The sequence below is a fragment of the Mirounga angustirostris genome, unplaced genomic scaffold, assembly GCF_029215605.1.
Source record: "Mirounga angustirostris isolate CCGP_5_RB_7025 unplaced genomic scaffold, mMirAng1.0.hap1 SCAF_16, whole genome shotgun sequence".
Taxonomy (NCBI): Eukaryota; Metazoa; Chordata; class Mammalia; order Carnivora; family Phocidae; genus Mirounga; species Mirounga angustirostris.
In genome coordinates this window covers 41,992,964-42,019,643 of record NW_026991724.1, presented here as the reverse complement: position 1 = coordinate 42,019,643, position 26,680 = coordinate 41,992,964, and the positions used below count along the sequence as shown (strand labels likewise).

At 50.2% G+C, this 26,680-nt stretch overlaps 1 protein-coding gene across 1 annotated transcript in view; it reads right to left on the bottom strand.

Moving 5' to 3' along the window:
* CHST8 (carbohydrate sulfotransferase 8) overlaps positions 1-26,680 on the bottom strand; it is a 130,845-nt gene that overhangs the window by 52,190 nt on the left and 51,975 nt on the right. The window contains exon 2 of the mRNA XM_045890338.3: positions 13,882-14,097. Coding sequence (XP_045746294.1) covers positions 13,882-14,011 — 130 coding nt within the window. The 5' untranslated portion in view covers positions 14,012-14,097. The remainder of the gene's footprint in view (positions 1-13,881; positions 14,098-26,680) is intronic.

Here is a 26,680-nt window from a genome sequence, read left to right as displayed (position 1 = left end):
CTTTCTCTGATCAGCAGGAATCCTAGAGAGAGTCCCAGCCTCAGACCTTAATTTGCAAGCCCTGAAGTGGAACGAGGATCAGGCATCCCAGCACTCCTGGGACACTGCTGAAGGGCCAGCCTGAGAAGGAGTCGGGGGGTGGGGCGTGGACACCAGGAGCTCCCCATCGTCCTACTCACTGTGAGTTCTGTTCCCGCAGAGACCTCCTGGTCCTGCTCTTTGCAGAATCCCAGTGTTCAGCCAGGCTGGGCCTCAGGAAATATTTCTGAAATAACTGAGTGAAAGTGGAAAAGTGCCCCCAGCCATTAAGAAGCCCCCTCCTGCTGGCGTGTAGGCTTCTTATGCTGGCTCGTGCTCCCCGGGAAGGGGCAAGGCCCAGCCCCATCTTGCCAGCCCCAGATAGTATGTTGTACATGCCTGATGAGCAGACTTGGTATAAGCCCACAAATCCTTTAATTACCGCCACTCTTCTGGCTTGGTTCTGGGAAGGAACTAATTCGAGCAGCGATCATTCGACTTGGAATATTATGAACGTAATTTCATTATTTGGTCTACCCAGGTCGCATCGGGCAAGAGGGTTACAATAACTGGTTTCGCCGAGTTCCTGCTGGAATGGCCATTCCTCACCCACTTCTGTGGCTGACTTGCCCCAGCTGGGGGCCCTGCCTGTGTGTGTCCCCCACCGGCTCAGGGCAGCGGGGAGCCTCGGTGTGACCTCAAAGCAGCCAGCCCCAAACTGTCCCACGTGGAAGTGTTTCCCATGTGAGCGGTGGGCCCCAAACACACATACGTGGGCCTCAGCGTTGTACGCAAATACACTCGGACACGCACTCGTGGACGGGACCCAGCCATGCACACACATTCACGGAGATCCCATCCCTGCACCAGCGTAGACATATGCACAGACCAGAACGTGTCTGCGGCACACAGGAAGGAAGCACGCCCCAACGTCAGCATGGCACTAGCTCAGGCCCCCAGGCTGGCCCTCCAGCACGGTGTCTCAGCTCCACGTGGCTGTCAGAGGCACCAATGAGGTCATAGATGATCTCGTTTCGGTACCGCCACTTCCCGACTGTAACCTTGGACCAGAGTCGCCAATGAGGTCACAGATGATCTCGTTTAGGTACCGCCCAAACGAGATCCTCGCTTGGGATCTCGTTTAGGTACCGCCACTTCCCAACTGTAAACTTGGACCCATGACTCTGCCTCTCTGTGCCTCAGTTTCCCCATCTGTTACAATAGAGACCTGGTGCTGTGAGGCTTCAGGGAGGGGGTACTGGTATACAGCAGGCACTCAGCACTCATACGGTCATCCCTGCTCAGACCACATTCCCCAGTGTAACCTCCCTGGATGCTGTCGGGATTCTCTAGAACTCTCTGGTCTCACTCACAGCCCTGATGGCACCATTCTTGCCAAGGAGACAGCAGGGAAGGAAGAGTGCACAGTGTCCTTTGCTGGGCCAGGCTTGGTCCCTCGCCCAGGAGACCCTGGACAGATGTGACAACCACAGACAGTATCCCAGGCCGGGAAGAAAGAAGACCGGTGTGGCCAACCTTGCCATCACTATGGGAACCGGGATCTCCATTTTAACCTAAGCTTGCCCCACAGGGAGCCCACAGCCCATTCCCAGCCCTTTGGTTAAAGGGCCCACCCTTGTAGGAAGGTTTGTCCAGAAATGACCCTTCCTTTATTCATAGCAACCAAAGCTTGCTGCTGCTAGTGGTGCAAATATTTGCATATGAGTAATTGTGTGTGAACGAAGGAAGGTTTTCATTGGGTGCCTCCCCAGACCCCGACTCCTGGCCCTTGCCTCCCCCATGCCTCTGCTGACTAGTCATTTTCTGGCCCCCCAGGCCTCATGCTGAAATCATGACAGTTCTCTGGCAGGGCTCCTGGCCTCCTGAACCAGACAAGGGCCCCTTGGGGCTCCAGAAGGCCACTGTCGGGCAGTAGGCACCTGGAGAAGCTCCGCTCATGACTCACTTGGTGTCTGGCTTGACGCAGTCCTGCCAGGGCTGGGAAGAGTTCACGAGTCCCCTCCCCACCAGGGAGACCCGCCACCTCTCTGTCCTGGGCGGTGGGGGCTGCACAAGGAGGGCAGGAGGGGGCAGGTCTCAGCCTGAGGGAGCTTTGGGATATGGGACAGACCCTCTCCTTCCTGTCCATCCAACCGATAGGAGGTACCTGTGTGAACTGTTGTCCGACTCTGAAACCATCTTCTAAGCTTCAAAAATTTGAGCTGCCACTTAACAGTCAGGAGAATTCACAGAAATACATCACAGATCCCAGCTTCTTTGGAAAAAAATAAATAAAAGGGAGGGTCTGGGCACTCTGGGCCCACACTGCACAGAACTCTTGGCTAGAGCTAAGGAGTGGCCCAGGCTTGTCTGCTTCCCTCCTCCCTCCCCCACCACGCCCTCCCGGTTCCCTATGGTCTCCCTGCCCTGGACGCATCTTCGGATCAACCTGGTGACCCTGCACACAATTTTCACTGACATCCCACCTTGTCCCTTTCCCTACCCATTTCCCTCCTGCTGGGGCAGGCCAGACCCTGAGGGCAAAGGTCGAATGCATTCACAAATGTTTGTAGCCCTTTCCTTCCCAGGATGAAACACATCTGGATACACAACCAAATTGTGGAGAAAGGTTCACAGACCACCGCCTCAGTCCAACTCAGGTTGGGAACCACTTGCGCTGAGAACCACTTGGCCAGGGACTGGACCCTTGCTTGACCTGCTTTGGGCACAACCAAGCTAGGGGGAAAGGGGAACTTGGATGGGGGCTAGTCTACTCTATAGGTGGTCTTCAGAACCTCTGAGGAGAGCTGGGAATGCCATGGCCAGGCCTCAAGGCTTGGTGAGAAGCAGCCCTCAACTTTCCGTCTGGACCCCAGATCGTGAGAATGGGAAGACCTCCCCAGGGGCTTCTTACTCTTCCATTAGGGGCCAGTGGCTGTGCAGGGGCTCCCAAGCAGCAGCTATTGGGGGGGCGGGCAATGGAACCCATTGCAGCTGGGCTATTTTTCCCATATAAATAAAACATTTTCTTTTTCTTTTTTTCTTTTTTTCTTCTTAAAGATTTTATTTATTTATTTGACAGAGAGAGAGATAGCAAGAGCAGGAACACAAGCAGGGGGAGTGGGAGAGCGAGAAGCAGGCTTCCTGCCGAGCAGGGAGCCCGATGCGGGGCTCGATCCCAGGACCCTGGGATCATGACCTGAGCCGAAGGCAGACGCTTAACGACTGAGCCACCCAGGTGCCCTTAAATAAAACATTTTCAATGAGAGAACGGTCCACTGAGTTTCACCATGATTCAAGTTAAAACTGCAGAGCCACACATCCCAGAAATAAGCTTTATAATGAAAACACCAGGAGATAGGTAATGGTGAGCTTCTGACTTAGATGGGGTCTGCCTGAGCTCCTAACTTGCTGCAAATAATTCAGGAGGGAGAAGACACACACTGACCCTCAAGCCACAGGAAAGGAGTCACCATAAACAGGAGGGGCCAGCAGGTGGGGTCCTGGTGAGAGCCCCACCGAGGCCTGACCTGAGGCACGCAGGCCTCAGTCCACCCCCAGGGCACCCCTAATGGGCTCACTGCACCGCCGACCTGCCTCGGCCTTCAGAACCAACTCTCTAGTGCTGCTGTTGTCATAACTACCACCATGACCTTTTCGGGGTTTAAAAAACCAAGAACCATCCAGCGGCCATGGAGAAGGACAGCAACCATAGCAACAGGCCTGTCCTTGGACCCTCTTCTGGCACAAAACCATTTCTCTGCTGCCCACATTAGCAACTTAGGCCTTCAGAAAGGTTAGAGGGCCCTCCATAAGCACATGTTGGGACCCCACTGGGCTCTTCCCCACACTGGCAGTGAACACAGCATTCTGATTCACTGTGTGCCCTGAGTTCCCCGTCTCCTGCCACAACACAGACTCTCTAGGCCAAATGTGGCTCAGGGGGAGGCAAGCCAGGCAGAGGGGGCCGCCCTGCCAAGCCCCCTGCCACTTCGGGATTGGAGTTCTGCTCTGCCCTCCCGCTCCTGCTGGCAGATCTCGTGAGTTAAGTGGGGGGCTTGGCTCTTATGTCGGTGACCCCCCCCACTAAAGATGCCTGGGTGGTGAAGGGGGTCGGGGTGGGGCCCACGTGGAGGGAGAGGAAGCTCAGTCCTGGGAGTAACCCCTCCCCGACACCCAGGCCTAAGTCCTCCTAGGGCTCAACCATGGCCCAGGGGCAGTCATAGCCTCCCAGACCGGATGTGATTCTGGGGCATCGCACATGCTGATCTGAGCCCCTCCTCCCTGGGTCCCTCCAGTTCATTCTGGGCCGGGCAGAGTGGGATAGGGGTCACCCCACATCTGAGCCCCGCTCTGGGCCCGCCAAGCCATGACTCACAACACGGGTGAACAGAGCCGGATTCATCCCCCAAGTGAGGGGCTTGGGGGAACAGTAGGCGGCCGTGGCCACACAAACTGAAACCGGGGCTTCTGCGAGCCAGCGCGGGCATCAGGACCGGCGGCCCCGCTTGGCCCCCGCCCAGGCCCGGACACAATAGGAGACCCAGTTTTCCAGCCGGATTGTAATTTCAGAAGGGGGCTTTGTGTGGGCTTTATGAGCGACACCGCCAGACGAGCCTTGGGGCTGGGGTCAGGGTGTCCGGCTGCCACTGGGTGTCGGCAAGAAATGCACTTTGAGGAAATGGCAGAAAAATATCAGGATGTACAAGAAATGCAGAACCTGACATCAACCAGTAGCAACAGGGAAGGGGAACAGGGTGAGCCAAGGAGGGGCTTTGCAGTCAGGCACATCCAGGTTCGAATCCTGGCTCGAGCCACTCTGGCCGCAGGACTTTGGGTCACCAACTTACCCTCTCTGGAGTCCGAGCTGAGGACAACTGTGCCTACGTCCCAGGATAGAGGAAAAAGGGAAGGTGCCGGGGTCCGTGCCAGACGTCAAGGAACACGACTCTCACGACCTGTCACGCACACTGAAGCTTAATTACATTGTCTTGTTTAAAGAATTATTGAACACGCGTGTGGGGTTCTTTGGCTTTCTGAGCCATGTTCGTCCAGGACTCGGTTAGATCCACACAGTGACCCCATCTCCTATTTTTACCATTTCCCTTTAGTTCCTTTAAAACCGAAGTCTTGCTCTTACTGGATCTGGTGCCCCAGTGTTCTGTTCTGCTCTCCTTTTTAATTTCCCCCACCCCTAGGAACCTTTAGCATAACAATTCTAGGGCCATTTTCTATTAATATCAATTTCCAGATTACAGCGATATGATGTCTGTTTCCCAATTGAATTAGGTGATTCCTGTTATTAGTTCCTACATGTTCATTATTTTTCATTTAGCATATTTTAACGCACCAAAGGAAAGTGAGACTCTGGCTGGAGACCCCGGTGTCTTCTGCAGGGATGGGGGGAATGTTTGAGGCCCAAATCAGAGAAGCAGATGCTGGGGAGCTGCAGGTCAGGGGTGCCACTTGGAATGGCCCGGTTGCAGCGAGAGAGGATAGGGACAGGGAAATTACCCCTGTAGAGACAGGGCCCACAGGGCCTCCCAGGGAAGGCAGTGGTGAGGGTCCTTCATGAACCCCACTCCAAAAGCAGACTCCAGACAAGGCTCCAAAGTCAGCACCCCAGGACCCACCAAACCAGTGCCCCCCACACTCGAGGGCTGTGTGTTCTGACACCAGTCTCCATTTTCGGCACCTTTTGCCTGACTACCATGTGGGGAACCCACGTCTGTCCCTTCATCCGTATTGCCCTCCACACTTCCAGGGGACACCATTTTACCCTAGATTCTAAGTCAACACTACTCCAGATTAGCACAGAACACAGTGTGAGTGGTGCCCCCGAAATATGCAGACTCTGCCTCAGTGCACCCACCCATCAAGGTGGGCTCAGCCATCATGCCCCTGGGCTTCTGGCCACATGGGTCTCCAATCCTGCGATTGTTAAGCCCACGGGTTTCCTTCTCTCTGCCGGCACAGTGATAACTGGGTGACCCCAGCTCACTGCCCACCTCGTGGCCCCAGAAGGAACCCCACAGAGCCACTCTGGAGATTATAAGGATGAAGGGGGCCAAGAAGCCCCCAAGAGAAGAGGGACCATTACAAGGATCCTGACCCACGGCCCTGACTTTGAGCCCAGTGCATTCTGTGACGAGGAGAGGGCTCTCCAAAGACTAGTAGGAAACTCAGTGGATGGTTTACCTAGGGTAGAATTTTCTTTGCTGTGGTCACAGAAAAGCGAGGTGCGGGAGGGTGAGGCGGCCCTCGGGAGCCCTCAGCAGTGTTTGGTGAGAGAGTTTGAACACGCTGCAGGTGCATTGTTCAGAAACACCGGGTTCTGAGAGTCCCAGCCCTGCTGATTTCGCAATGATATATTGCCAGCTACTTAACAGGATGGATCACTGCAATTACATGTCACTTCTGATATTCACAGTCACAACAAGGATGTGTCAGCCTCGCAAGGTTTGTAGAAAATATATATGGTGCTCTGCAATGCTGGTGGAAAATGGTTTCAGGAAACAGACTAAAGAGGATTCCAATAAAACCCACCTGCCTGGGGAAAGCAGATGGCTCCGCAGAAACTAGGGGGAGGGGGAGCTGGCTCCCCTGGCCCAGAAGGAGCATGAGCATATACACCCCAGGGCCAGCAGGCAGCGGGACAGCACCACGCCTCTGGTTACTCCATCAGCTCCACACGGGTGAGCTACTGAAAGCCCCTGGAGTCACTGTGCTATTCTCATCTCTTCTGGCCTGGCAGAGTTCTCAGGGCTCCAAGTGGCCATCTCTGGGCAAAGAGTTGCTGTAGAAACAGGACACACGAGCCAAGTGTAGGCTCAGCACTGGCGCGGGCAGGGCTGTGTGTCCCTGGTAACCATGGGACCAAGCGTGAGGGCCATATTTTCTCTGGCCAACACATCCCTGCCCCCAGGGGACAAAAGCAGGAGCCCTTGAGCTGGTGGGGCCCCTTGGCAGTGGAATTCTGGCTCCGTGGATTTCTAACTGTGAGAGACTAGGCAAGATGGAGGCCCCAGGCTCCAAGAGAGTCTCACCCAAATCTACTTCACTGCTTCCACAGTAGGTTGGCACCTGGTCACCTCTGTGTGCTACAGAAGACAAAGAAGTCACCCACAGCTCCCCTCCTCCAGGCAGCCCTCCTGGCTCCTCCAGCCACGACTCTGCCCTCAGGTGTAGGAGAGGGAAGAAGTGAGTGTGCAGCCTGAAAGCAGACAGGCAGATGGAGGAGGGTTGGGAGGGGTGGGGGCTTTCTCCTTCTCTCGCTTGTGCCTGCAGTCTGTGAGTCTGGAGTCCCGGGTGGAGGACTTACAGAGCAACTCTGCCCAGCAACTCAGATGCCACCTGCCTAAAATAGAACATGTGGTCTCCAGCCCCCTCCCCCAAACCGCTCCCCATCTGTTGTGTCTGCCTCAGGGAGTGGTACCCTCATCCCAATCTGTCAGAGCCAGCAGCCCTCCTCACCCTCATCATCGTCCCACCGTGCAGTGGCCGACTCTGCCCCGACCTCCTGAATCCACCCTCTCCGGTCTCTGCCTCCTCTCCTGCACCAATCTGCACCTCCCCGCTGGGTTCCTTGTGCTCTTTTCCCCTCCCGTGCTCCTGCCCACAGCTCCAGACCTGCGCCTTCTAATGGCCACCCCCACCTCAGGACCCGGGAGCTCCCCTCAGCCTGTAGCAAAGCCTCGCTCCTCTGAGATGCTCCAAGGAAGGGCTTGTGGGCCCCGGGACTGGCTGTGTCTGCAGCATGAGTCTAGACCCACAGGTCACACTCCAGCCCCTAATCCACTGGGAGTTCCTCCCATGCCAAACTCCCGCATGCCTCCAAATCTTGATCCAGGCTCTCTTTGCCCAGGCTCTGCTCTGTCGTTAGGAGGGGAGCAGGTACATGGCAACAGCCTGCTGCCCAGGGACAGATCCTGGCTCTGAAACCCAAAGCTGTGTGGTCTCGGGCCCGGCTCTTCACCTCTCTTATCTCAGTAGTCTCATCTGTCAGATGGCATAAGAGTGCTTAACTCATGGGGGTTTGAAGGTATTCAATGAGCACGAAATACCTGTGAAGTGCCTGGCACTGTGCCCAGCATGCAGCGAGTAATGCATCAAGAACAGTGCTGCTGTGTGCCCACCCAGCAACTGCTCAGCACTTCATCCGTAAACAGGAATAATCAGTTATTAGCAGAATTATATGTATTGGGGCACCTGGGTGGTGCAGTCGGTTAAGTGTCCAACTCTTGATTTTGGCTCAGGTCATGATCTCAGGGTTGTGAGATCGAGCCCCGGGTAGGGCTCCATGCTCAGTGGGGAGTCTGCTTCTCTAACTCTTCTTCTTCCTCTCCCCCTTCCTCCGCTCACACTCTGTCTCTCAAATAAATAAATAAATCTTTAGAAAACGAGACAAAACAAAAAACACAAACAAAAAAGAATGATATGTATTGAAACATGTAAAGTTCTTGGCACAGGATCTGGCACATGCTAAAAGTGGATTATTACCACCATCCTTGAATGTCTTTGTGCTGGGGCAGATTGTTCCAGACCAGGAAGTCATCAGGGGCTGTCCAGTCCCTTTGTCTGCACTAGGGGCCCCTGAGCACAAACCCTGCTGTCGTTGTGGCTGCCTCCATCTTCAACATCCCAGCAGCAGCCCCAACCCCAGCTCCACCACCCACAACTCCACGGCTTCAGGAAAGCCAAGAGCTTACTTCTCTGAAACATGGGGTGGTCCCGCTTTAAGAAAACTCACTCTAGAAACCAAAAATCAAAAAAAAAAAAAAAAAAAAAAAGGAAGGAAGGAAAGAAGAAAGAACTATTTATAGTGTGTTAGTAACAGAATCTTTATCATAAGGTCATGGTTTTTTATTTGCCAACGAATAAACCAATCAATCCGCCATCACTTTGGCTGCTTGGGTCACTAACAATGACTCACCTCACCCCATTAAAACAAAATCCCACTTAAAAGAATGAAGGAGGAAAGATAAACTCAGAACACTGCATTGTGCAGCCCTGAATGAATGGACAGATCCACGTGCATCCTCAGTGGCTTAACTGGCATCATAAGAGAGAGCCAGGCAGATGTGCGCCTCCTGATGGAAGAACATAGAATCACATCTGCATGCTTGTTCCCCAAAAAGAAAAGAGGAGCACCTGGGTGGCTCAGTTGGTTAAGCGCCTGCCTTTGGCTCAGGTCATGATCCTGGGGTCCTGGGATCGAGACCCCTGTCGGGCTCCCTGCTCAGCCAGGAGTCTGTTTCTCCCTTTCCCTCTGCCCTTTCCCCCACTCATGCGAGCACACCCACGCGCGTTTTCTCTCTCTCTAATAAATAAAATCTTCCAAAAAAAAAAAAAAAGAAAAACCCCCAAACCTATATCAGATGAAGCTGCTAGATTTACTTAATTTACTTACAGGAAATATGAAAAGCAGAAAACAATGTTGAAATACACTAAACACACACAATCGACAAAAACCCCAACGGTGAGACACTCGGCAGGACCTGGGACCCAGTTTCCTCTGATAAAGAGCAAGAGAAAAATAAAGATGAGGAGAGAATCTTACAGATTGAAAGAGACTTAAAAACTCAATCACCAACTGCAATGTGTGGGCTTAATCTGGATTCTGGATAAAACAAAGTGGAAATAAAGGTATTGATAATATTTGTGATTCAACCAGAAATTTGGACACTGGATATTGGATGATATTAAAGAACCGTTGGATGTTTTAAAAAAGAGTTCTTATCTCGGGCGCCTGGGTGGCTCAGATGGTTAAGCGTCTGCCTTCGGCTCAGGTCATGATCCCAGGGTCCTGGGATCGAGTCCCACATCGGGCTCCCCGCTCAGTGGGGAGCCTGCTTCTCCCTCTGACCCTCTCCCCTCTCATGCTGTTTCTCTCTCGCTCGCTCTCTAAAAAAAAATAAATAAAATCTTTAAAAAAAAAAAAGAGTTCTTATCTCTTTTTTTTTCTTTTTTTTTTATTCTTATGTTAATCCCCATACATTACATCATTAGTTTTAGATGAAGTGTTCCATGATTCATTGTTTGTGCACAACACCCAGTGCTCCATGCAGAATGTGCCCTCCTCAATACCCACCACCAGGCTAACCCATCCTCCCACCCCCCTCCCCTCTAGAACCCTCAGTTTGTTTTGCAGAGTCCATCGTCTCTCATGGTTCGTCTACCCCTCCGATTTCCCCCGCTTCATTCTTCCCCTCCCGCTACCTTCTTCTTCTTTTTTTTTTTTCTTAACATATATTGCATTATTTGTTTCAGAGGTACAGATCTGAGATTCAACAGTCTTGCATAATTCACAGCGCTTACCAGAGCACACACCCTCCCCAGTGTCCATCACCCAGTCACCCCATCCCTCCCACCCCACCCCCCACTCCAACAACACTCAGTTTGTTTCCTGCGATTAAGAATTCCTCATATCAGTGAGATCATATGATACATGTCTTTCTCTGTTTGACTTATTTCACTCAACATAATACCCTCCAGTTCCATCCACGTCGTTGCAAATGGCAAGATCTCATGGAATATTATGCAGCCATCAAAAGAGTTCTTATCTCTTAAATCGAGCAATACATTGTAATATTTATGGCTGAATTGATATGCTATCTGGTAAAGTCAAAGGAGGGCGGTGCCAGTGGCTGTGGGTGGGGCAGGCCTGACCATGACGGAGCCCGCTGGTACCGGGTGCCTGGAGTCACTGTGCTATTCTCATCTCCTCTGTGTGTGTTCCAAACCCTCCAAAATAAAAAGTTCATAAAGAAAGGCCACTCATAACATTTCAGTTTGCCCAGCCACACGTCTGGAATCTGTCTTCTGCATCCCCAGGGCCAGCAGGCTAGGATGTGTTATTCCTGGTTCTGGCCTGTTCTCTGCATCTTCCACCTAGAGAAGGGGCAAGCCCAGTCTCTTGGGTCAAGGAATGAGTTTCCTGAGGCCTCAGGGCCTTGCAATACTGGAGACTGGAAAATAATTGGATAGGTGAATTCTCTGATACACACTACACAGCAAAATCTCATCTTAGGTGAAAGATAGGTTAACCAGCAGCTATTCACATTTCAAAAGGTTTGACTGATATAAAATATAGCCAACATTTTTTTTAAATGGCCTGATTTACAAACGTTGGCAAGCCCGTAAGATTCCATCTGATGCACAAGTCAGGTGAGGTTTGCTGACTGGTCTCTGAGAGGTGCACCTGCTGTTAACACCTAATAACTGCACGGGAGAAATCTAAGCAACACCCTGACCCTAAGGGACCACAAGCAACTGAAGGCTCCTTCTCCCACTCTCAGGCTTGTTTCTGGATCTTCACCTGCCCACCCTCCCCCTCCCACCTTGGTCAAGGCCACCAGAAGTTGCTGCACTGTGAAAGCCACAGGAGCCTGTGTGGAATTTCTTCTCTAGGCGGCATCCCCAATGGCCTTACCCAATCTGGATGACAGGGCAGCCTCCTGACTTTGTACCTCCCACCAGGAGAAATCCACAGCGAGGCAGCTTGTCCAGGCCCTTGGGGGCACCCACCCATGCAACTGGATACATATACTTTGTAAGCACTGGTTTCCAACAGATAAATGTAATCAAGGTTTATATGCTCAGAGAAGCCAACAGGATGGGATTGTTTCACTTGAAAGATCAGAAGAAAATTGTAACTAATGTTGTGGAAAATTACTTTGATATTGCTTTCTTGGTACCGAATCACAATTAGGCTGCTGTGAGAAGTACAGGGAAAGAATAAATGAATAGTAACAAATCAACACAAACAGCCTGTGTCAGGAACACTTTGCTCAGGGAAAGTAACATAAGCATTACTTAAAGTTTTATGACTGTGTTCGATGTGATTTACGTAGAATGTCAAGGTTGCCCATCCCCGGCCACGTGGCGAAGGGGGTCCGGCTCCATTTACAGCCAGAAGAACACGGCTCAAGCCTCAAGCGTGCCCATCGCACGGGTCAGCCAGGCCCACGCCGTCCCCACTGCAGTGGGATATGTGCCTAAGCTTCGTGTCATCCTCTATGCCCTTCGGAGGCTCGGAGCTCCTTCCCCAGCTCGCCACTCCACCCCAGAAATCCCAGCTGTCCTGTGGGGTCTGGCCCTAGTGGTAATGGAAAAAATCCACATACGCATGTGCAGAGGCAACTGGCTGGTGTGAGGGGCCTGAAGACCCGAAGCGCAAGCGCTCTGGTTTGCTGGCCGACTGCGGCATGGCGGGGCGCGTGTCCTGGCCTCCAGGTCCCAACTCTACCCACGTATGTAGCATCTGTCCCTGCAGTGTACCACGGATGAGTGCATGGCCCCTGCGCAGACGGACACAGACTCGTGCCTTCTCTCCCAGGCTCGTCCCACGGAATGCAGACCCTGGACACAAGGACCCTCTGCCCGTGGTGTGCGCCCTAGCCACACACACACACCAAAATGGGCCCCAAAGAGCCATGGGTCACCCCGAGGATACACCATTCACCCCAAGCCACATTTAAGGGCCCCTTGCTCAGGACCTCATTTCCACACAGACACCGCACACGTGGGGTGGGGGGCGGACGGGCGGTGGCGATCTCAGCCCGCCTGACAGCCCTACCCTACGGGTCGGGTTCTGCTGACAGAGGGCCGCCAGCCACTCTAAAGCTCACATGGGGCTGCAAAGTCCCCACAGAGGAGCCCGCTCAGTCACATATCCTTGCTTCTCCAGAAGCCAGGGAGTAGCCAGACCCACCTCTGACAGCCACTACCCCTGAGGGCCCGGCCTGGGCAGCCCAGGCGTGAGTCAGTACCAGTGACTCACCTGTTGTCTCCTGGGGTCCCACCACCTGGCTGCCTCTTGCTGATTCTTGATGAAAGAATGAACTCATTGGCCTCCTCGCCCAGGGCCTCTGGTAGGAGCTGCCAGGCCAACAGGCCTCATTCCAGCCTCCTGGTGCACCTTCCAACTTTCTACCTGATGCCTCCAGGCCTTCAGTCTGTGCGTGGGATGACTGAGCCAGCCAGAGCCGAGGGTGGGGCTGGGGAGGGGGCTGCAGGCCCAAGTAGCCGGGGTCCCCTCCCTGAGGGCCAGGTGCCTTACGCTGGGCCCTGCTCTTCTGTAGGATGGTGCAGGAATCCCTCTCCCTAAACTCACAGCCTCTACTCCTCCACATTATCCATGTCCTGGAGCTCATGGTTGTCTTCACAGACTTCCCCGCTTAAGGCCCCCAGGCCCACCGCTGAGAGATGAGTGGGGGCTGTGTCTCAGCAGCAGGCATTCTGCCTGAGCTCCCCCTCTCCATATTCTGCCTGCCTGAGGCTCCAGAACCATCCTTCCCACTTTCCCCTTGCTGGATCCCACCTGTCCTCAGCAGATCGCTACAAGTCAGGAAGGGTGCTCCCCTCCATGGCTCACAAGGGACACGTGGGATACAGACAGCAGGTGGAGGCCAGCAGGAGCAATCTCAGCTTCGCAGAGGCAGGAAGTACCTTGACCCCCTCTGCCCAGGCCAGAGGGCCTGGATTCGAGGGGTCCCAGGGCTGGCAGAGAAGCAGAGTCCCATGGGGGGGCATGGGCTCAAGGAGAAGTCATTCACCCTCTGATACCCCAGACCATGTGGGAGAGGCCCCAAGAGATGGCAGAATCCTCCTTAAGCCTCAGCTTCACCAAAGGCAACAAGTGGATGAGAGCCTGGCTATCATTTCAAGAGGAGGGCACAGGCCAGAGACCACAGGCTAGAGTTCAGAGGCCAGAGGCTGATGCCCGCCAGGAGAAGGCCAGGCCCCCTCCTCTGCCTGCCGAGGCTCTCGGCACAGACTTGGCACCGGGGCAGCCACGGAGGCCTGCACTTCAGACAAGAAAGCTGGGGCAAGCGGGCACCAGGGCCGAGCGCAAGGGCTCACCTGGCAGCTGTCGAGGGGCGAGCTCCGTGGGGTCCTGCAGGCTGATGAAGAGGAGGAGGCCTGCGGTTCCAAACAGCAGGATGGATGAGAACATGCAGGCTAGCCGCATGGTTCCGGCTCGCGGGGTCATCCAGGGCTTGCTCTGGGGTCACCTCTCGGGTGTGGGAGGTGCGTTCTTCCCTCATCATCCACACCAAGCGTCCATCAGGCCACGGTCTACAGGGCAGATGGGGAGAAAGAGGGTCCATCACCGAGGCACACAACATCCTGTGCGGGCTGAGGCCCCAGTCACTGCCTGTGACCAAGCATAATCCCCGATCCCTCCATTCTCTAGAACTTACTCAGGTATGTCCCTTCCACCTTTCCAAGCCCAAGGAGGCTGAGGGAAGTCTAGTCACCACCTGTAGCTGGGACACCAGCTTCCCAACAGGGGCTCCTGTATTTGCACCCCCAGAAAAACCACGGAGACAGACACTCTCTGGACTCTGCCTGGGGGAGCCCAGGGTGGAGCCCCAGAGACCCACAGCCAGTAACAGCCCCTGCACTGTCCAGGCCCTCCGAGCTTCCAGAAGAACTAGTGTGCTCCCTATAGGGGACCTAGGTACAGGCCCAGCAACTTGAGTCCTTGTCCATTACAAGTGGCCTGGTGGACAGAGAAGTTCTTGGATCCCTCTGCCCTGGCTCCTCTCTACAGGATGCTGGGGACAAGTGTCTCCACAGAGCAAGATGCTTTGGGAAGGAGTCTCCTAGGCCCAGGGGCTACCAGGGACAGAGAATCCCCCACCTGGTGGCTCCTCTCTCCAGCCAGAGCTGTGTCTCCCTGACAGATGGGTGGGCTAGCGGAATAGAGACCCCACTGGCTAGTCAGCTGCGTCAGGGGGACCGAAGCTCTGAACAGATCACAGCTACTCCCACTCTTGAGGCCCTCGGGCCTGGAGCTGAGGTAGCCAGACCTGTGTTTGACAGATCCCCGGCTCAGAGGCTGGTGACAGCATCCCTTGTGTTCCTGCGGATGGACACCTGTTGCTCTGGTCACTGCCGACCCAGAGCATGCCCAGGTGACTTGCCCCTCACCCTGGTTCCTCCTGAAGGGCAGAGCAAGAAATGCCAAATACCCCAAATACCAATGAGTGACTCCAACTGGGCCAAGCTGTGGGTCAAGATGGGGGCACCCCGAGGCCATTTGCTCATAGGAAGGATGTAAGTTCTTGCAGTGGGGTGAGGCATGGGTGGAATGGGACAGGCGCTGAAGAGGGATCTGCACAGATAGATGGGCAGGGATTCCAGAACTCCCCCTTTTAGAGGAAGGCCGCTTTGTCCCCTTGGCTTCGCCCATTCCTACTAGTCCGGGCGCAGAGATACCACCCTCTCTCTACCCAAAAGGCCTGCGGAAGCTTCCCCAGCCCTGGCACAGGACAGCACTGAGGGAGGTTGAGGCCAGGTGGGCAGCTTCCAGCAGCCTCTGAGATCACAGGTGGGTGGCTGGGACCCCAGACCAGATGCACTGCTTGGCACAAGGACGTTTCCCTGCTTGGGGTCTCCTAGGGCATAGTCCTTTGGTCGGGGAACCCATTCCTGACCAGGCACCCAGGCATGGGGGAGGAAGCCCCAGCTTCCATCCCTCTGTGTCCTCATGCTCCTGGGGGGCACGAGGCAGGAAGTGGTAAGAGTCATTCCCTCCCCAGCCTAGACAAAAATTCCCAAGGTCTAGACTGTTCTCAGCAAAGCTCTGGGGCTGAAGAGTGTTAAATTGCAGGTTTGGGTTTCTCCCCTCTGCAGTCTCTGTAATTATGTTTTCACTCAGTTAACTTTAATTAACCTGCCCCAGGCCTCTATGCACGGGAACACGCCTGAGCACAGGGCTCTCTGGGCTGTGCTGAGCAGGTGGTTCCCATGACCTCCCAGCTTTTATGTTTGGGAGGCAGCACGGAGCAGGGCTGTTTTGTCTCGAGCTGGCTCAGTTTGCCATTGGCCCCGACCTCACTGCAACGGCCCCCGCCCCAAGAAAGACAGCTGCTCCTGCCATCGCCAGGGACACCCCTGCACGGGGCTTGCAGTGGGTAAAATAGGCAGCTGCATGTCCCCAAAGGCTCAGACCCTGAAGTCTCTCATGGGGCCCTGTGGCTTCTCCCTCTGTGGCTGCCTGGAATGGGACTGTCCTGGGGGCCTGGCTCATCGTCCTACAAAGACACAGACATAGCAGTGCAGGCACCGGGCCCCACTGAAGGCAAGGTCACTCTCAACACTGTGTCCTTCGGTCTCCCAAGCCCTTCCCTCCATGATGATAGGAGTTGTGTGCAGGGGCCTCCAGGGCCAGCCTCGAGGTCTGAGGGATGGTGGGGGAGGGCACAGAAGCCCTCCTGCCCCAAAGCAGTTGGCTTAACCCCCAGGGGTGCCCAGACAGTCACGGAAAGGAGTCAGGAGAGTGGAAAGAGTGTCACATACATGGATTCAGCAGAGACAAGACCCTCAGACAGGGAGCAGGGAAGGCAGCTCGGGGTCTTTCCAGAGCAGATGCACAGGCTCTAATACGCATACATACGCGTATGCACACACGGCACACACATACCATCGACAGTCCCCAGCAAGGCCCCAGCTGCAAAGAAAGTGCCACAAAGCCCTGATATGCGGGCTGTGGTGGTTGCACGCTGCCTACAGCCGCGCTGGCCTCCTGGGTCAGACATGAAGCCAGCAGGCGAGTCTGACCTAGGGTGACAGAAAAAGAGGGGAAGGAGAGGAAAGAGAGCAGCAAGTTTATGGCTACGGCCCACCGCTGCCCAGTAAAACAGCTAATAAAGTGCCACCTGATCTCGGCCCAAAGGCTCTATTGGATGAAAAAAAGGGGGGAGGCTCAGAAGCATGTGCAATCCAGTCCCCTCCTCTCCACTGTCACCGTCCAAGCCAGTACAGACCTCCCCTGTCCTGCAGCAATGACCAGTCCTCACTTGTTTCTGAACCTACCCCAAACCCAACCCCCCAGGTGGAGCCAGGCTCCATCAACCCTTTTGCCTGGGAGCCAGGATGAGGACCACATCTTTGCCCCCAGATTTGGGGGTGGGGGAGAAAACCAGTCCTAGGACCTGCACCTTCACTGCAGTAGGAGCATCAACCATTTAACTGTCTGGTCTCAGAGACGCTCCTTTTTGTTGACACCCAAGAGAATACAGCACCATCTGCATTTTCCACATCCAGGGAAGCTGGTGTTAGAGGCGTGCGTGGCTCTCCCTGATCCTCCTAAGTATCAGACCCCAGCCTTCCCCTCGGATGCCCCCCGCCCCCGGCTTAGTGTTTGTTCTCACTGCAGACCATCTAACCAGCCAACTCCCTGCTATGTGCAAATGGAATCAAAAGGTGAGCATGCCTCCCATCCTGGGTAACTGGCTTGCAGTCTGGCTGGGTTCCCCTCAGGAGGGGGCCAACATCACAGAACCCGTAGGAACCTCCGTCCTTTAAAGGTGGAGGGTAGATAAGAGATCACCCAACACTCCAGGGAGTGTGTGTATCTGATCCCCTATTGTTCCTGTGAGGGTCCTTGTCTTCAAAGTCACATGTTATTTTCAAGGCAACGGGGAGATGCTGGTCCAAAGGCTGCTTGTCTCTGTCTCCTGGGAGTCGAGCTACTGCCCGGGGAGTGGACACTATGATCTGTCACAGGCTGGGGCCAGGCTGCCCAGGGCCCCGTAAACACACTCACAGGCCTCTGCTCCCACTTGGGACTGTTGCATCCTCACTGCACGCTGCATCACACTCAGCTCCACTGACAAGAGGGGCCCCCCCCCTTGCCTCCCTGCCTCCCTTCCAGGACCAACAGACAATATGAAAATTCAAATAACCGGGGGCAGAGCCAGGAGTAAGGCAAGAAAAATAAACAGCCCACTTAGTTTCTAGAAGGTCCTGTCCTCACAAGCCCTAGTTTCCCCAGTGCCTTGTTCTCCCTGAGGCCTGAATGGTATCACCAATTTTTACTGTAAGAAAAAAAAATGCAATTAATCTTGTAAACACCTCCTGGGACACAGGTCAGAGCCAAGGATTCCTCCCATTTCCTTATTTATCTGATTTAAAAATTTGTCTCGGGAAAATTCACTTTAGGGCACAAGCAAGGACTTGGGAATTCAGCCAAAACACACGCACCTCCAGTGGCGACAGGCCGGCAGGCGGATGGACGGATGGCTCCGAGGTCACGCTTGGCTGCAGCTGCTGCAAGGCCTGGATGCTTCCCCCAGTCACCCAGAGGACCCCCTCTGGCTGTGAGGACCCACTCCCGTGCCCCACTGGAGGCAGCTGGAGGCGTCCGGCCATGTGCCCATGGGAGCACCTACTTGGCGTGTGGATCCCGGGCCCTAGAAAGTTCTCTGTCCAGCCAGTTTCCTCCTTGCACAGGCAGGAGCGAACAATGACGTCCCACCCGGCTGAGGGCTCCAGGAGGAGCTGCTCATCGGGAGAGAGGCTGCTATGGCAACTTGAGGAGAATGGAGCCAGGCACTGCCGTCACCTTGAATCCGGCACCAAGCATTCTGCCGTGGCGGCAAAGGGGGCTGCACCTCTGCTCAGCCCCTGCCGAGGCTCCTGCGACGGCGCTGACCTCCCGCCTTCCCTGCTCAGCCTCCTGGCCTCAGTAACTCATTTGCTCCTCACTGAAACGGAGCACACAGCCCAGTCCCCCGAGAACACCACCTCCATCTGTTTTGTCAGAAAAGTTCTTCCGTGTGTGTGGCTCCTGCTTGCTTCTGAGATGGGGTTCTTGATTTCAGCTCATTAAAATCTTGCAGCTAATTAAAACCGGTTCTAACGGCGGCGGTGGCAGCAGCAAACTCTGGGATGAGTCCCACCAGTTTTTATGCGTAGGCATAAAGTTGCAGTGCTCTGCGAGGGTGACAAATGGCTGCAAGTGCTCAGTGAGGCAGGGCTGCAGCCTCCTGCCCTGCCTGATGTGGGAGAGTGCTGACCAGGGTCCTGAAATGCCCAGGGCCCAGCCTCAGCACACCCTAGCCCACATGGGTACGCCCTACCTGCCATACTCCTCCCCATTACAAGGCAGGGACTCCCTCCAATTCCCCATGCTTTCTGCTGGCTGGGAGAAAGGGAGCCCCAAGGCAGAGGTCAAGGCATAAATCAGGCTTAAACAGCCCTGAAGCCTTGTCCCCACAGATCCACTAGGCTACAGCCCAGCTTCCCACCATTGCTTACACAAAGAGGCTGAGGGGAAGCCTGCAAACACACAGCTGCAGTAAGGGGTTCCTGAGAGCCTGGGCAAGGTGTCATAAGCTATAATGCCCTTGATTGCTTTCAGGGGTAGGACCATACCATGGATACCATCTCTGCCCAGGACTTCATTTTTAGGCATTTTATGAGGCAGGGTAGGGGAGAGTAATTCTGCAAGGAGAGAAACTGAGTCCCACCCTGGCAGAATCTGGGATGGGGATTCAGCACCCCCAATCCCATGAGCATGTGTTATCTCGATAACAGCCCTTATCCCACTGTGTGGATAGTGTTCCCACACCTGCCTCAAACTCTTGGAGCCCCGAGAGCAGTGTCACAGCCGCTCCCCATCTTTGCCTTCCCAGCACTTAGCACAGTGCCTGGCACAGGGCAGGTGATCAACATAACCTGTGCTGCATGTGGTGTGAGCAAGGGTTAACAGATGGAGATGTCTGGGCCCTCTGCAGAGAGGCACTCCACGGACCTGGAATTTCTAAAAGGCCATGCATGTTTCAGGGAGCTGTGGGTTTGTTTTAATCAGGTCTGGGGTAGAATTAGGTCCAAAGAGTAGCCCAATCCTGTGAGAAAAGAGGAGGCAAGGAAGTGAGCTCCATTAGAGATCCTGTTGGAACCTGGCAGCTCCCACATACCCAATACACACTCACCATGAGGATGCCTCTTTTGTATCCTCATTCTGGTAGGGCAGATTTCAAATCATGGGGCTTGAAGACTAATACACTCATAGAGGTAAATGGGGACTCTATCCATATATACACACCTGTATTAATATACATAAGTACAAACAAATATACAAGTCATTTAGATACCATAAAATGGATTATGCTAGAAAACTCCTACATGAAATTTAAGTTTGAATGTGTTGATCCAAAGTCAATGAGGGGAGTGGGGTAAGATAGTGGAGAGGGAGGCTCCTAAGTTCACCTCCACCTGTGGACATACCGAGGCATCAACTACATGTGTGACAGCTCACTCTGAAAACAACCTGAAGACTAGCCAAACAGATTTTCCCGAGCTAAAGACCTTAAGAGAAGGCCATATTGAGAAGCGTAGGAGGGGCAGAGACAAAGTCGGGAACCAAACCCTCAGCGTGGCAACCCACAAGCAGGAGGGACATCACAGGCATGGAGGGGTGAGAGGATCAGCCCCACACCAGGCATCCCTGGCCCTGAGGACCTGCACAGAGAATATGAGCCCCCATGATGTCTGGCTTTGAAAATCAGCGGGGTTTACCTTTGGAAGAACTGGAGGTTTATAGGAAACTGATTCTCCAGTCTTAAAGGGCCAGTGCACTATATCATTGGGCCCAAGAGCCAGCACAGAAGCAGCAGTTTAAAAAGTGTCTGGGGTATACGTGAAGGGGATTTATTGATTAATTCTAGGATATGTGTTGGAGGGTTAGGGATCTGCAGGAGTTTTTTCCAGGAATGGGAAATGTTGGCAGGTGCTCTTTCTCTAGCCCTCCTTCTACCTGGCCAGATGCTTTTGGGGGAGCCAGTTCTGACACTCTCCATCTACCTTGCTCTGCCCCAGAATTCCTCTGAAGACTAGGCCCACCCAAACCAACCCACCAGCAGGCACCCCTCCAAAGTGACTCCCACACTGGGCAGCCCAAGCCAGGACCTATGCCCCGCCAGAGTGACTATCAGCTCCCATACCCAACAGGCAGCTCTGGTCAGAACTGGCACATCTCCAGAACAAATCCTGACCCAGGGAGTTGGGGAATGAGCCCTACCAACCAGCACATGCTGTAGCTAGTTGGTCCTTTTAGCCAACTGCATGTGAGGCAAGCCCAGCCCAGCAGTGTGCCTACAGACAAGTCAGGCTGAGAACTGGCTCCACCCACCACTGCACCCTCAGCACTCAGGCCAGTAATAACTGGCGGGTGCTCCCAGCCCACATAGTGGAGGACCAAATATATACATACGGAACAAACACAGAGTCAGACAAAGTGAGGAGGCAGAGGTGTATGATTCAAACACAAGAACAAGACAAAGCCCTAGAAAACAAGCTAAACAAAACACAAATAAGGAATCTATCTGATAAAGAATTCAAATTAATGGTTATAGACACTCACCAGACTTGAGACAAGACTGCAAGAACTTAGTAAGAACTTTAACAAAGAGATAGAAAGTATAAAAAAGAACCAGTCAGAGCTGAAGAATACAATAAGTGAAATGAAAAATACACTAGAAGAATCAACAGCAAATTAGAGGATGCAGAAGAACAGATCAGTGACCTGGAAGTCAAGGTAGTAAAAAAACAACTAAACTGAAATAAGAAAAAATGTTTTTTAAAAAAATGAAAATAAGTTAAGGGACTTCTGTGACAATCAAGCAAAATAACATTCACATTACAGGAGTCCCAGATGGAGAAGAGAGAGAAAAGGGGATAGAAAACTTATTTGAAGCAATAATAACTGAAAACTTCCCTAACCTGGGAAGGAAACAGATATCTAGGTCCAGGAATCCCAGAGAGCTCCAAACAAGATGAACCTAAGGAGGTCCACATCAAGACACATAATAATTGAAATGGCAAAAACTAAAGATAAAGAGAGAACCTTAAAAGCAGCAAGAGAAAAACAGTTACATACAAGGGAAACCCCATAAGGCTATCAGCTGATTTTTCAACAGAAACTTTGCAGGCCAGAAGAAAGTGGCATGATGTATTCCAAGTATTGAAAGGAAGAAACGTATAACCAAGAATACTCTATCCAGCAATGTTCAGAATCAAAAGAGAGATAAAGTGTTTCCCAGACAAAAGTTAAAGGAGTGCATCACCACTAAACTGGGCCCTATAAGAAATGTTTAAGGGAATTCTTCAGACAAAAGGAAAGACCCATAACTAGAAGTAAGGAAATTAATGAAAAGAAAAAAATTTAACTGGTAAAAGCAAACATACAGTAAAGGTAACAGATCAATCACTTATAAAGCTAGCATGAAGGTTAAAACATAAAAACAGTAAAATCAACTATATCTACAAAAATTAGTCAAGGGATACATAAAGTAAAAAGATGTAAAATATGACATCATATATATAAAATGTGGAGGGAGGAGTAAAAATTTAGTGCTTTTAGAATGTGTTCAAACTTAAGTGACCATCAACTTAATATAAACTGCTACATACATGGGATGTTATGTATGAACTTCATAGTAACCAGAAACCAAAAATCTATAATAGATACACCAAAAATGAAGAGAAAGGAATGCAAGTATAATACTAAAAGTCATTAAACACAAGGGAAGAGAGCAAGAGAAGAAGAAAGGAACAGAGAACTATAAAAACAATCACAAAAATAATTAACAAATGACAATAAATACATACCTATCAATAATTACTTTAAATGTAACTGGGTTAAATGCTGCAATCAAAAGACATAGGGTGACTAAATATACAGAAAAACAAACCCATCTATATGCTGCCCACAAGAGACTCATTTCAGACCTAGGACACAAACAGACTGAAACTGAGGGGATGAAAAAAAAGATATTCCATGCAAATGGAAGCAAAAAAAAAAAAGCAAGGGTAGCAAACAATCACACAAAATGGACTTTATAACAAAGGCTGTAGCAAGAGACAAAGAAGGGCACTGTATAATGATTAAAGGATCAATCCAACAAAAGGATATAATAATTAGAAATATCTATGCACCTAACATAGGAGCACCTAAATATATAAAGCAAATATTAACAGACATAAAGAGAGAAATTGAGAGTAATACAATAATAGTGGGGGACTTTAACACCCCACTGACATCAATGGATAGATCATCTAGACAGAAAATCAATAAGGGAACAGCAGTTTTGAATGACACATTACACCAGATGGGTTTAACAGATATATACAGAACATTCCATCTAAAAACAGCAGAATATACATTCCTTTCAAGTGCACATAAAACATTTTCCAGGATAGATCATATGCTAGGCCACAAAACAAGTCTCAATAAATTTAAGATTGAAATCATATCAAGCATCTTTTCCAACTACAATGGTGTAAAACTAGAAATCAATTACAAGAAAAAACTGGAAAAAACACACATGTGTGGAAGCTAAACAACATGCTACTAAACAACCGATAGATCAAAGAGGAAACAAAAAATGCATGGAGACAATAAAAATGAAAACACAATGGTTCAAAATCTCTGGGACACAGCAAAAGCAGTTCTAAGAGGGCAGTTTATAGTGATATAGGCCTATCTCAAAAGCAAGAAGAATCTCAAACAATCTAACCTTACACCTAAAGGAACTAGAAAAAGAACAAACAAAGCCCAGTAGAAAGAAGGAAATAATAAAGATCAGACAGAGCAGTAATAAATGAAATAGAGACCAAAAAACAAACAAACAAACCATAGAGAAGATCAATGAAACTATTAGCTGGTTCTTTGAAAAGATAAAATTGATAAACTTTTAACTAGACTCATTGAGAAAAAGAGAGGACTAACATAAATAAAATCAGAAATGAAAGAGAAGTTACAACAGAGAGCACAGAAATACAAAGGATTATAAGGGACTACTACAAAAAAAATGCCAACAAATTGGACAACTTAGAACAGATGGATAGACTGCTAGACATATACAATCTTCCACAACTGAATCAGGGAGAAACAGGAAATTTTAACTAATTACTAGTAATGAAATTAAATAAGTAATCAAAAACTCCCAACAAGCAAAAGTCCAGAAGCAGATGGCTTCACAGGTGAATTTTACCAATTAAGGAAGAGTTAATACCTATCCTTCTCAAACTATTCCCAAAAATAGAAGAGGAAGAAATGTTTCCAAATTAATTCTATGAGGACAGCATTACCCTGATACCCAAGCCAGACAAAGACATGACAAAAAACAAAAATAACAGACCGATATCTCTGATGAACACAGATGCAAAAATCCTCAACAAAATACTGAATTCGAAAATGCATGAAAAGCATCATTCAACATATCAAGTGAGATTTATTCCAAGGATGCAGGATAGTTGTTCAACACTCACAAATCAATCAACACAATACACAACATAAACAAAATGAAGGATAAAGTCATATGATCATCTCAAGAGATGCAGAAAAATCATTTGACAAAATTCAGCATTCATTCACGATAAACTCTCAACAAAGTGGGTATAGAGAGAACATACCTTTGCATAATAAAAATCATATATGTCAAACCCACAGCTAACATCATACTCAATGATGAAAAGCCAAAAGCTTTTCCTCTAAAACCAGGAACAAGACAAGGATGCTCCTCTCACCACTTTTATTCAGCTTAGTATTGGAAGTCCAAGCCACAGCAATTGGAAAGAAAAAGAAATAAAAAGCATCCAAATTGGTGAGAAAGAAGCAAAATGTCACTATTTGCAAATGATACGCAGACAATACTATATATAGAAGTATACATATATAACCCTAAAGACTCCACCAAAAAATTATTAGATCTAATAAAGGAATTCAGTACAGGTGTTGGATATGAAATCAAGATACAGAAATCTACAGATACACTATAACTTACAGAAGGAAAAATTAAGAAAACAATCCCATTTATAATTACATCAAAAAGAATAGGATACCGAGGGCGCCTGGGTGGCTCAGTTGGTTAAGCGACTGCCTTCGGCTCGGGTCATGATCCTGAAGTCCCGGGATCGAGTCCCGCATCGGGCTCCCTGCTCGGCGGGGAGTCTGCTTCTCCCTCTGACCCTCCCCCCTCTCATGCTCTATCTCATTCTCTCTCTCAAATAAATAAATAAAAAATCTTAAAAAAAAAAAAAGAATAGGATACCTAGGAATAGATTTAACCAAGAAGGTGAAAGACTTATATTCTAAAAACTATAAGACATTGATGAAAGAAACTGACAATGATAAATAGGAAGATATACCATGCTTATGGATTGGAAGAATTAAAGTTGTTAAAATGTCCATACTACCCAAAGCAATTTACAGATGAATGCAATCCCTATCAAAATGCCAATATTATTTTTCACAGAACTAGAACAAATATCCTAAAATTTATATGGAACCCAAAAGACCCCAAATAGTCAAAGCCATCTTGAAAAAGAACAAAGCAGGAAGTATCACAATCCCAGATTCCAAACTATACTACAAAGCTATAGTAATCAAAACAGGATGGTTCTGGCACATAGACACATAGATCAATAGAACAAAATAGAGAGCCCAGAAATAAATCCACAATTATATAGTCAATTAATCTTCAACAAAAAAGGCAAAAATAAACAACAGGAAAAAGACCGTCTTTCAGTAAATGGTGTTGGGGCAACTGGAGAGCTACATGCAAAAGAATGAAACTGGACCACTTTCACTATACACAAAAATAAACTCAAAATGGGTTAAAGACCTAAATGTAAGACCTGAAGCCATAAAAATCCTAAAAGAAAACATAAGCAGTAAATTCCTGGGCATTGGCCTTAGCAATATTTTTCTTTTAAATATTTATTTATTTGATAGAGAGTGCGAGAGAGCATGACCAGGGGAAGTGGCAGAGGGAGAGGGAGAAGCAGATTCCCCGCTGAGCAGGGAGCCCAATGTGGGGGCTAGATCCCAGGACCCTGGCACCATGACCTGAGCCGAAGACAGATGCTAAACCAACTGAGCCACCTAGGCACCGCTTAGCAATATTTTTCTAGATATGTTTCCCCAGGCAAAAGGAAACAAAAGCAAAAACAAACAACTGGGACTACACCAAATGAAAAGCTTTTATACAATGAAGGAAACCATCAACAAAATGAAAAGGCAACCTACTGAATGAGAGAAGATATTTGCAAATGATATATCTGATAAGGGGTTAGTATCAAAAATGTATAAAGCTCTCATACAACTCAATACAAAAACCCACAAATAATTCAATTTAAAAATGGGCAGAGGACCTGCATTGACATTTTTCCAAAGAAGACATACAGATAGCCAACAGACACATGAAAAGATGCTCAACATCAGTAATCAGCAGGGAAATGCAAATCAAAACCATAATGAGATATCACCTCACACCTGTCAGAATGGCTAAAATAAAAAACACAAGAAACAACAAATGCTGGCAAGGATGTGGAGAAAAGGAACCCTCATGCATGGTTGGTGGGAATGTAAATTGGTGCAGCCACTATTTGAAACAGTATGGAGTTTCCTCAAAAAAATTAAAACTAGAAATACTATATGACCTAGCTTCTGCTTCTTGGTATTTGCCCAAAGAAAATGAAAACAAGTCATTCAAAAAGATAATATGCATCCCTATGTTCATGACAGCATTTTTTGCAATAGCCAAGATATGGAAGTAACCCAAGTGTCCATCAATATGAATGGATAAAGATATTGTGTATACACACACAAACACACACACAAGCACACAATGGAATGTTATTCATCTATAAAAAAGAATGAGATCTTGCCGTCTGTAACAGGGATGGAACTAGAGGATATTATGTTAAGTGAAATAATTCAGACTAAGAAAGACAAATAGGGGCGCCTGGGTGGCTCAGTCGGTTGGGCGGCTGCCTTTGGCTCAGGTCATGATCCCAGGGTCCTGGGATTGAGCCCTGCATTGGGCTCCCTGCTCGGCAGAGAGCCTGCTTCTCCCTCTCCCTC